The following is a 12,497-nucleotide window of genomic DNA, read 5'->3' as shown; positions in this document are numbered from 1 at the left end:
GTGAAGCAGGACTCGAGAACTTCACGGATCCTCAGATTAGAGAACGGCACCCCGGGTGACACGGTCCCACATAAATGCGCTCGTTCTCCGATAGCGAACAAATCCACAGTGAGAGCAGATGCTGGCCATCAGGGGAATCTCTAAACAATTCACTCCCGTACAGCTGGCTCCATGCTTGTGCAACTCACGTGTGTGCCCCATAAAATTTAAAGACTACTACATGACACAGATGTGAGGAGCAACTCACAAATGCTTGAACACATGAATATTAATATTCGTATAATTGTTATATAATGATTTCATCACTGTTATTACATAACACATAACTAATATTACTTAACACAATATCATACAATATATCATAATAATGTAAATGCAATTTAAAAAATAGGCTTACTAAAAATGGGCCATAGTGATGGTGACCCTATATCCCACTTGCCCAGGGCAGTCCCAATTCAGGCCAGTGTCTGAGAATAATACCACCTCTTTCACTCTCAGCAGTGTCCCAGTTTGGGCAATAACTTATGTGCCACTCTAGCTACAGCTACAGCTCTGCCAGCTCAACCCTCCTTCTCCTGCAAGTTCAAAATGCACAAACGGTTTCAAACTAAACGATAACAAGTGCTAATTTCATAAAAAAGTTTTATCACAAAACTATAGTAAATACTAAAAGCTCTGATTCTGGAAGAACAGCCATATACCCTTAGAGGTGTCTACCCTAAGAGTTTCAAGTATTTCCTACTATAACTATGAATCAGAAACCTCATATTCTTTCTAGATTACAAGCATGATTTCAAAGTAATGGTTAAAATACTCGTAAGTTTAAAGAGAGTAAAATTTTTATGAGGAAAGTGAGAAACCAGAGTCATTTCAAAGGTCCTCCCCTTGTCAGTTATTCAATACCACTGGATATTATACTTTCTTCTTCCTGTTATTTAAACCTATGTACAAGAAAATCTGTGAAAATCAGTTTGCCTGACTCTTAAAGATTTGCAGTGTAAAAGTTTTTAGAGTAACAATTTTGTGTAGGCTTTCAACAGCTCACGTAAAATCTCAAACCTCACATAAAACGACTTAATATACTACACTGATTCCACCGGAAATGATGGCATTAACTTTTGCATCACATGATGAAGATTTGGTATAGTTACCATGGTAACTTGAGAAAACACAAGACGCACTGATATTTCATTGATATACTTCTTGCCACTGACAGAGAATTTGGGAAAAATGCCTTTTAAAACAGTATCATCTCTGAAGTTAACCCAATGAAGTACAAAATATAGGCTAAAATAATTTTCAGTCTCAAGACTGAAAAGCCAAACACCATACCTGTTATATGATAGACAGAATTGAACCCAATTCCAAATCTCCCGACCTTCAGAGGGTCGTCCTTTTTCCGGCTCCGTGCTATCTCCTGAATGCCATGCCAGTCCTCCGGGGTGAAAACCGCATTGTTGTACACGTAGAGAGCTGGCCCTGGGCATCGAGAGGCACATGCAGGTGTTGAGAAAGAAGGGAGCGTGGGTGTTCACTTCTCTTACAATAACTTCCTCTACACAACATTGCTTATTTGATGGGAAGATGGAAAGAAATGAATGGAGTGACTGATTGAGCATTACAGTTTGGTTGTTTTCACATTAAAAACAGAAATTACGGGGCTTCCCTGGTGGCGCAGTGGTTGAGAGTCTGCCTGCCAATGCAGGGGACACGGGTTCGTGCCCCAGTCCGAGAAGATCCCACATGCCGCGGAGCGGCTGGGCCCGTGAGCCATGGCCGCTGAGCCTGCGCATCCGGAGCCTGTGCTCCGCAACGGGAGAGACCACAACAGTGAGAGGCCCGCATAACCACACACACACACAAAAAAACAGAAATTACAAATTAATGGTAAAAATTACCAGCAGAAGAAATATAGTATTGTTGACCAAAAATCCAAAAAGGAAAAATTATGGACTTAGATACTCAAAACACAGGGCAAAGAAGAAAATTAATCACAGTGTACTACTTTTAAATTTGTTCCTAAATAGAATATTTATTTATTTTTGTGAATGGAATTACCTGTAAATGTATAAGAAGACTAAGGAAACCCTGTTAATATATTATTTCATAGGGTGAAAAATAACCCTTCTCACGTGCCTAGGAATTCAAGCACAGATATGGGGATGCTGGCCACAGTTTGCTTTACAAAAATGGCGTGGCTGCTACTTGGAAAACAGTCAAAGTGGGGATATGAAAAGGCCAAGACCGCGAGGCTTTTGTAGGAAGGACAAGCACGTGGAGGCTGCCTCTGCTAAACTCAGGCCACAGGGTGTCCTCAGACACAGCAGGAAAGGGCCTGGGGGAGCCCCAGATTTCGCCACACTCCTTCACTTGTACCTCTTCATTAACCACATCCTTGAAATCCTTAGTAAAGTGAGAAACTGGGGAAGATCTCTGAGTTTTCTGCATCGGATCTGACATTCTGAGTCTTTTGTAATCTCATTACATAACAAACAAGTTGAACTCAAGAGTTCTCGTGTACAACACTAAGTGTCAGTAAAGGGAAAAAACTGTGACCCAAGAAGATGACACCAGCCAAGATACCGCTCATGTCTGAATGCGAGAGAAAGACCCTCAAACACCACAAGCACGGAGGGCCCTCAACAAACATTTGTTAATTAAAGAGATCAAAGATCATGTCCACTTCCTTCTGTATGTGCAAGTTTTAAAAAATTGTCTAATCTGACGTCACTTCAAAGAGCCTCTCTCTAAGTATGCTTACGCATAAACTCAGCTAAATAATCTTATTTCATAATTTTTTCTTTTAATGAGGTGAAGTCAGGGCTGGAAGGAAAAACTCCTAGACATGAGAGAATTGTGAAGCAGAATACTTCCAGGATGTCTTCCCGATCTCTTCCCATATACAGTTCTACAGGACACTCCCCAAATCAGGATGACACCAGACAGAAAGCATTGTGACACACACAATCTCCTTGAACCCTCAAAGTGACTGGGTGGGGGGCGGGGACTATGTTCTCGCCGCTCCACAGGGGAGAAGGCTGACAGGCAGCCAGCCTCAGGGCCTCACCCAGGCACAGGGAGGAAACACAAGGGGCGGGCCCGACTGACACTCCACACACCAGCACCCCACGGACGTGGGCCACGGGGAGCCCCGTGCAGGATCAGGGTTCAGACAAAAGTCCCTCATATCTACACGGGGTATCTTTCAACAATGACTACATTAAATCACAGATTCTCAGAGCCAGGAAACCTGACTGGTTTCACCCTCTCACCGAACACATGAACAATGCGGGTGAGCTGACTTGCCCAAGATCATGAAGGGGGCAGGAGTCAGGGCTAGAATGGAAACCTCCTGCCATACTACGTCTCATCCCATCTCCTTACAGAATTTTAAAAATGCAACTTCCATATCACAAATATGACCTAAGAATAAATATATGTATTTATTTATATAATAAATATATCATAAATGCTAAATATTTAGTATTTAGATGTTTAACAGTAATGTTGATTACCCTCCTAAATCATGAAACCTCTTAAAAAATATATGACTTAATCTCCTTAAAAATATGTCCAGGAAAGTCTGAACTGACCCTCCCTTTTCTCGATAACTTTCTACCACACACAGTCATTCACAATCACCCTACTGACTTTAAAGCTGCACTAAAAGTTACAAATATTCTTTTCAACACAACACTTCAAAGCGCAGGACTTCAGCAGTCTTTACGTTCGTTATCGCTTCTTACTGTCTTTACTTTCATTTTCCTTACTCACTTCTCTCCTTCAATCTTTCTTCTCACCCTACTTCAAAATAATTCAAGGGCACTCTCAAAGCACAAAGTGATACACAAAGCCACAGCCTCTAACTTCTTTCCAAATGCAGAGAAGTGTTCTATTTGTCTCGCTAATGATATAAATGCTCACAAGTTGACTGAACAGAAAAAGAGATTTATGTATTTACATTGCTTATTACTCTGAGTTTCAAGATTTTTATTCTTCGCTCTGTAAAAATACCAACTAGCAGAGACATCTGCCCACAAAAAGCAGAGAAAAACACCTCTTGGAGTTAAATACGCCAAGAAGTGAAGGACAGGTGGTAACTTGACTGTTCATTAAACACTCAATTGTAAATCACTAAAACTCACCTGTTAGTACATAAAATAAAACTTGTCCATAACTAATTATCGATTCTTACCCTGATATTGTGCCATATCTTTTGACCAAAGAGTCTCTGTTCCATACTGAGTTTCATCATATAAAAATTTAACTTCTGTGGCCCCAGCATCTTCTGCATTCTGAATTAATTCCTAGTCAAGAAATACACCAAAAAATAATATTTAATAAAACAGTAATATACTGCCCATCTTTGTATTTACCTATAATATTTAAAAGGTAATTACACATAAGTAAAGGAAACCCACTATTTGCATCGTGAGCGAGGTCTTTGTACATTCTTACAGTTAGCAAGTGCTGATGTGTAGTCCTTCCACATTGCTTATTGTGTAGATCTGTGCGCCAGCCAACTCAGTATAATTTTTCTCCCTTGGATATTTTAGTACAATTCGATCTAGTTTAGTCTAACATAAAGAACAGGTGACAGGGCTTCCCTGGCCTGCCGATTCAGGGGATGTGGGTTCGTGCCCCGGTCTGGGAAGATCTCACATGCCGCGGAGCGGCTGGGCCCGTGAGCCATGGCCGCTGAGCCTACACGTGTGCTCCACAGCGGGAGCCTGTGCTCCACAGCGGGAGAGGCCACAACAGTGAGAGGCCCGCGTACAGCAAAAAAAAAAAAAAAAAAAAAAAAAACAGACCCGGTGACAATTTCCTGGATGAGCTCTGAGTTAGACCAAACCAAATCCAGGGGCTATATTTTAAATGATGGGTCTTCAGACACAGAATAATCCACCTGTATTAGCACACTCATGACCTCTAACTTTGGGGGGCACTGTTTTTTACTTTCCCAGCACCCTGGAATCACTAACGGGGGTGGGGGATGGCAGGGATGGGCAGGAACTGCAGAAGGCGTACACTGATACTACAGCCATGCCGACAGCAAAGCCTTCATCAGAGCGGGTGACACGGCACACTGCCTGCATGCAACAAGATAAGCATCAGACTGAGTGCAGGAGCAGTGTGCAAACGAGAGCTGGCTGTGACATCAGGTGGGTGGTTAGTTCACCCCGTGCACACCAGAAGGCTGGGGACAGTTATCCCACATGCCGTTCAACCCCAAACACGAACACGCGACCACGCGTTTATCTACCTCCTCATCAGCTGCAAAGTCTTCCTGTTTACACAACTTCCCATTTCTCATGGGATTTTTAAGACTCACTCCCACCCTATTTAGTCTGGTAGAATCCCTAAAAATTAGCAATCTTATTTACATTAGGGTATAATATAAAATAATATTAAAGGTAGAAATAAAAATTAAATAGGTAGCAAGATGCAAGTTTAACTTACAGGATGACAGCACTTTAGAGGCTGGATCTTGCTTTCGTCTGGAGAGCTACTTGAGACTTATGTGTATTTTAGGCAACAGAGATGAAGAAAACAAGATAACATCCCAAGTCCCAGATTCCAACTATCAGTCCCAAGTTGAACAAAAAATACGATGGGGCCCTTCTTCTCAGGGGATCTCTTTCAAACTGATTCTGAGAAGAAGAGGCAATAAATGTGCCAATTTGCATAAGATCTTGAGCTAGTCACTAAAATTTCTCTGGATCTGTTTCAGCAAACATCACACAAGGTGGTGGCCTAAGTCTAGGTAATTCTAAGATTCCTACTACATCTAAAGTGGTAGAATTCTACTAAAATATCCAAGGGACAAAAATCATACTGAGTTGGCTGGCACACATATCTACACAATAAGCAAAGTGGAAGGACTACACATCAGCGCTTGCTGACCCTAAGAATGTACAAAGACCTTGCTCACGACCACTGCCTTGTTTGCCAACAGGATCTCTATCACTCATTTTTGAATTGATGAGGCCCTACTAAATCCTATCTTAAATTTATTCTGTTCACCTCTCTCTACCCCCATAACCCAACAATGACACCCTTCCCACCTTCACTTTCCTAATATCTCAATATAAAAATGGCTTTCAAGTTAGCCTTCTGTGAGCCACCGATCCTGTTCTCAGAGACAGACTTAAACTGCCCCAGTGCCTCATCATTACTAAACTCCCTAGGGTACAGCACTCCTCAGTCAGCGCCTGCCTGAGTATGACTGATACTAAGGTAAGCTAAACTGACCTAGTGCTTATTCTCTAAAATGTTACCATCTAAACTAGAAAATATAATAAGAGCTAAGATATTGAACATAATAAACACTAAATAATTAGAGGAAAATGCATAATAACTGATCTACTTTTACACTTAATTAAGGAAGTTTCTTATTAAGCTTAAATACAAAATCTAACTTTTGCAGTATCTTCCATTTGCATTCTTTTATGATTGCTCAGTTTATTTTTTTAATGAGTGTATTCAAACTAAAAGAATATATTGTAAATAGAAATACTTAACTAAAACAATTATCCTTTTAAATAAACTCTCCCAAAAAGCAAACTTCTAAATCTAGGGGAGTCAAACAGGCATGGGTTCATGGCCCCTGAATGTGGGTTTTGTCTTATTTTATTTGGTCGGCTGGTTGGTTTGTAATGCCCCTGCACAATGTTTTACATAAAATTCATAAAATTACATTATATAATTACATAAAATTACCAAATAAATGTTCCTAGAGCAACACTGCATGACTACAGCACACTGCAGCTTAGGGGGTTCCTTTGCCTCTGAAACCTCAAATATTTACACGGACTGCATCTCAAGCCATCCCATCCAGCGTATGCACTGCAGGTGCAGAGGGAAACAGACACAGCCATTCAAATCTAGACAAAATTCTAAAATGTAAATACTAACAGGCCTTGTGAGTAATACTACTCTGTCTCATTTGTATCAGTGTAAATGCACACATGCACACACCCACACCTCACCTTAAGAATCTGTCCTCCTTCTGGATATCTTCTTAAAATGTCCTTGAGGAAATCAACAAGTGGGGGAGTTGTTTGACCAAATCGACCTGAAAACACGGGTAAAACAATTTAGAAGAAAGTCCAGTCCTCTGGCCTATTATCAACATGTTACTTGGTTCTGAGACACAATGAAGGTGTGCAAGTTCTGACTTCACACACTTCATTGCAGCCCTCTGGTACGAGGGCTACCTGACTAAACAGATTCAGTACGAAGTAAAGCAGATTCAATTTTATCAAAGCTCAAGATTTTTAATTAAACTGCAAATTAGGTTTTTAAAAAATGTTCAAACATATACCAAATGTCACATAAGATTATTAATTCAAAAATAAAGAGCATGGCGGGGTGTTGCTATTTTCCGAAGCAAATGAAATAAATGGCGCTATTTTGTGGCTGCTTTGCCACTAAGTAATAAGCCAGAGATTCTGGTGCCTGTTATGACATCCTTAATGGTCGCAAACTCAACCAATGTTCTGAGTGTTTTGAAATACGGCACAATGTCTCAACAGCTGCCCAGTTCAAATACCCTAAAGCCTCTCCTAAACTGGAGATTCTCAGAACTGACCAACCAGGTCACCTTCAGACAGGTGACAGCAAAGCGTAGGGAGCATGGGCGAAGGGAAATAATTTCTCAGATGCACAGAATAAAAATACATCTGTTTATAAGTAAAAAAGAAATCTGTGCTTAAGACAAAACCATCACTATGAATTTATCTGCATCACTTTGGTACAACTACCCGCCACGACCAAGCATCCACAGGACCCTGCCCGCAGACTGCTCCACCCAACGCATCCTTACAGCTCACTGGCTCCACCCACACCCGTGTTCCTCTGGCCCTGACAGCCCCTCATGACATCCAAATGTTATGTACATTCATTTTATTTTTAAAACATCATCTTTATGCGACTAAAAATGGAATTTACTCCTGGTAAAGTCAATGTTATACCTCCCCCTTTTAAGCCTTTTGATTGAAGGTTTACAAAAAGATGACAATTTTGGGAAGTCAGATCTCCAATCCTGATCCAGTCAGATAACTGAAAAAAGAAAATAAAATTATGAAAAGCAATATAGTTCCTAATTCTGTAAGTTCAAAACTTTACCTCATTTTTTTTCACCTAAGAAATGTTTGTTTTACAAAACAGTAATAGAGTCACAGATGTAGAAAACAAACCTATGATTACCGGGGGGGAAATGGGGGAGGGATAAATTGGGAGATTGGGATTGACATGTACACACTACTATATATGAAATAGATAATTAATAAAGACCTACTGTATAGCACAGGGAACTCTACTCAATACTCTGTAATGGCCTATATGGGAAAAGAATCTAAAAAAGAGTGGATTTATGTATATGCATAACAACAAAAAAGAAATATTGTTTGTTAAGTGTTCATATAAGGAAATAAGTGGTTCTGGAGAAGTGAATATTCCAGAGAACAAAAATTTAGTCAAAAATTTTATTTAAAAATGTAAATGCTTTTTCCCTAAATAATTACAAATAGATAAAGATATAGAGATTCTGCTTTAGAATAATTTTTAAAATTTTATGGTGAATCAGGATTATCAACATAAACAAAATCATTCTTTTGATCGGCATTTCCAGAGAGTATTACTCAGAACAGAGCTCCATGGGATTCGACAGATATTAGAGGACCAAAAAAAAAAAAAAAAAGCTTTAATTAGTTTTTAGGGCATTCAACATATTAATATTATGGTAACCTTCTTTAAAAGGATTATACTATGTGGTATTTCACAAATTTTAGCAGTAATTTTTTTTCATTTATTTTGAAGAGCATCTTATAAGATACTGTTCCTAGAAATACACTTTGGTAAACGCTTATAGACGTTGTTATAAAAAAGCTATGATGTGAAAGGAAGAGATAAGTGAGGACTCCAACCTCTGAAGCTGCTTGGGTCTATGATTTCCCCAACTGGCTTTCCTGAAAAATGCCTCAATATTCGTTTTCCTTTCGGTGACTGCTCTGTTTCCCACAAAGGCGGGGTACAGTGTGTGATCATGACCCACAGGAGCAGGTAATGGACTGCTTTTCTGAAAAAATGCCAGATCCACTTCTCCCCAGCAGCGCACTCATGCTACTGAGGAGTGACTTTCAGGCAACAGTCTGCAAACGCTACCCCGGCTCTCGCCTCTGGTAGAAGAGGTGAGAACTGCCTCTGCAACTGACCCTTCCTTGACAGGGAGGACAGGTTCTGAAGGACATTGCTCTCCATATCACGACTCCACCATCTCCATCGTCCACCCCCCACCTCACACGGCTGCCCTCCAGGCTCGCAGAGCTCGGCCTGCCAAAAGGCGGCTTCAGCGGCCCTCCTCCACCGACAGTGGCACCAGCGTGTCCATTCCCAGTTCCCCTCACATCTAACTCGGTCTTCTCCACTTACAAATGTTCAGACTCTCAACTTCTGTTGGATTTTTATAACCATCTCCCATCTGGTCTCCTTACTTTCTGTACATCATCTTCATTCTAGTCCCCATTTCTAAAATACAAATCTGAACATGGTTGTTAACAGTTGTTACAGCTCCCAGTTTATAAAGCACTTTCACATACGTGTTCCCACTGAATCTTAAGGCAAGCCTGTAAAAAAAACCTCTGTGCACAGGAAATACGGACAAAGATAATCACAACAGTACTGTTGTTAACAACAAAAATTCAGAAACAACCCAAATCCTGTGACATATTCACACAGTGGAATACTATACAGCAATGAAAATGACTTAACTGTACATAAATTGGGGTGAATATTCATAACATAATATTGAATGAAAAAAGCTAAATCCAAGTTGCTACATATAGCATAACAAGCTTCTTGTGAGTTCATAAACAACTAGAAGTAAACAGTATATTGTTCAGCTTATACACACACATCCATACAAACACAGGTATCCACACACACACACACACACACTTACGATAAAACTATCGAAACAACTATGAAAAGGCAACAGAATAAAACACACGAAGAGGTAAGGCAAAAGAGATAGGCATACAGGCTGGGGAAGAAAAGAACAGAGGGAAAGGAAACCGGCAACAGCATTCTAGTTCTCCAGTTGGATGATGTCATCAAGGTTGTTCATTCTATTATTAATTAACTAATTAATGATTACTAAAAGAGAGCTATGCATAAGCCAAGGACTAGTAGTCCAGTTCAGTTAGCTAAGGTACTTTTAAAGAAGAACAGCAAGAGGGAGGAAGGAAGGAAATCTGTAACACAGGAAGATGTCTCCAGGTGTTAAAGAGGACTTGAAAATGAAGAACACGGAGTAGAACCCTGCTGGTGACAACACACCTAACCGCTGTGTGAGCCTGACACTGAACGCTTTTGGTAGATTGTAATCAGTGGCCCATAGCAAGGCGGTGATTCTCCCAAAGAGAAATCAAGCAGCAGAGATAACCTCAACAGTGCTACCTGCTTTCTCCCCCTGAGCCTGCCAAGACTTGGGAGTTCTGCTTGGGCCTCTCTCCTTGGACCCTAAATCATTCAACCAAGCAAAGTGACACTGGTCGTGTTCATCTCCAGAGGCAACGAAACCTTAAACGTTGCCCATTTCAGTCTTCATATTTTGTTTCAAACAGAATGATGACAAAATACTTTGAACGCCGGGTCTCTGTTCAGGCCAGCCTAAGCCTCCCTTAAGGACCTCAGAGACGCTCACTTTCACTTACTAGGAAACAATAACTCTCTCCAAATTGTGAAGCAAATAGTATAATATTAACTGCAGTCTGGATCTCCCAACACTTCTTCCTCTGTTCAGCTGTCAAGAACACAAGGAGGTTCTCAAGATTCAAGAGCTGATAGGCAGGACATTGCTGATCAACTAAAAGACAGGAAAGGTAAGCAATACTTCAGACCTCCGGGTTTGAGGCTCAAACACATCTGGCTCGAGGAGAAAGTGTCAGGAAGATACGCAGCTCTAACAAACAGCTTCACTCTCTTCACAGGACAGGAAGAAGAACTTACAGATTCCTCTTCCAGACCAGGAAAAGCAAGAGAGACAAGGAGAAGGATGGTAGGTGACCTGGAAAGACTGAGGACCAAGTAAGTGCCCAATGCTAAGTCCAAAACCAACCAGAGCCAGCGAGTGACACCGAGGTGTCAGCAGCTTTTGTTTCTTTTTACCCTGAAATATGCAGAAGTCTCACCAATGATTCAAATCTAAGAGGTTCTGAGCAGCACTGAATAAAAACGGAAAGAAACCACTTCTGTGAAAGATTCGCTTATAAAAAGGAGACCCTTCTTGATGACACGCGTTAGCATCACTAAGTTCACCAGTTCAGTAGAAGTCACAGCCCGTCCTCTGCATCAGGAGAGAACTGTGCCCTCTGACTGTTTTCTGGGAGAGCTCCATCCTTGAGTTCAAAGTTCACTTTTAATGGTTTAAGCTCTTCTTTGTTTTAAAGAACTTTTATTTATTCGCAATAGACAGCCTGACAGGTTCTCTCTGATGTGGAACAGTCAGAAGTCCATAGACTTTGGAATCAGACAGACGTGGGTTCAAATCCTGACTTGATACTTTATCTCTCTGAATCTTAGCTTTGCTCTTCTACAAAATGGACTAGTCACAACCATCTCATGAGGCTGGCTGTTCTGAGTAGTAAATGAGATGATACATGGAAAGTCCCCAGCAGAACAGTGTGTGGAACATGGTTAAGTGCTCAGCAAATGTTAATCATATTCCCAGTGAGTTTACCAAGGTGCAGAAGGAGAAACACACTATGCAAGTTGCTTCCCAAAATCATGCCCCAGCCCTGACCGCTACCCCTTGAGCTTCAGTGCCAGAGCCATAGCTGCCTGTTGACAATCATGCCCTAGACTCTTACACAGCAGAGACCTCAGAACGGGTTAGAATTCATTTTATCCCATTCCTACCAGAAACAGGAAAACAGATTCCAACATGTTACTTAACCTGGCCTCTGTTATCCGCTGGTAATACAAGAACAGGATCTAGGTCATTTACCTCTTCATGCATTTTCCTAGACGCTTTATACTCTGCCACCAGCTCAAACACATGCAAAAGCGAACTGAAACCTGGATCCCCCGGAACTTGTTCATCTCTGCTAACTGAGCATTCTTTTCCTGGTCTGACTCAAGGCCTGTGAACATCCTTGGCCGGGCCTTCTCCCTTATTCTACATCCAACACCGCCACCACCCCTCCCTCGGTCTGCACAAACACACACCCCCGTCCGGTACCAAACCACCATAATTTTGTCTTTTACAAAGCCCGCTGTGCATCCTTTCCTCTCAGTTTCAGCTCCACGATCGAAGGCTGGAAGCTCACCCCTCGCTCTAGCACAAGCTTCCTAACTAGACTCCCCGCCGCGCACCCACTCAATCTGAAACACGCTGCACACCACGCCCGCGTCCACCATCCCACAGCAGTGCTTTGCAGAGACACTTCCAGAAACCTTTCCAATAGCAAGACAGAGCCCCAACTGACTCTTTGGCT

At 41.4% G+C, this 12,497-nt stretch overlaps 1 protein-coding gene across 4 annotated transcripts in view; it reads right to left on the bottom strand.

Annotated features, from left to right (window-relative positions):
• The window catches only part of SACS (sacsin molecular chaperone), a 76,733-nt gene that overhangs the window by 24,949 nt on the left and 39,287 nt on the right, over positions 1-12,497 (bottom strand). For all 4 annotated transcript variants that reach the window (XM_027116693.1, XM_027116697.1, XM_027116695.1 and 1 more), the window contains 4 exons: positions 7,974-8,061; positions 6,990-7,075; positions 4,196-4,307; positions 1,333-1,479 (listed from right to left, as the gene is read on the bottom strand). In XM_027116693.1, the coding sequence (XP_026972494.1) occupies positions 1,333-1,479; positions 4,196-4,307; positions 6,990-7,075; positions 7,974-8,061 (433 nt within the window). The remainder of the gene's footprint in view (positions 1-1,332; positions 1,480-4,195; positions 4,308-6,989; positions 7,076-7,973; positions 8,062-12,497) is intronic.

Source organism: Aethalodelphis obliquidens, unplaced genomic scaffold (assembly GCF_003676395.1).
Source record: "Aethalodelphis obliquidens isolate GAN/ISIS:26980383/991018 unplaced genomic scaffold, ASM367639v1 scaffold16, whole genome shotgun sequence".
Classification (NCBI taxonomy): Eukaryota; Metazoa; Chordata; class Mammalia; order Artiodactyla; family Delphinidae; genus Aethalodelphis; species Aethalodelphis obliquidens.
Note: the sequence above shows the minus strand (reverse complement) of the source record. Positions and strands in the feature narration are given on the sequence as shown.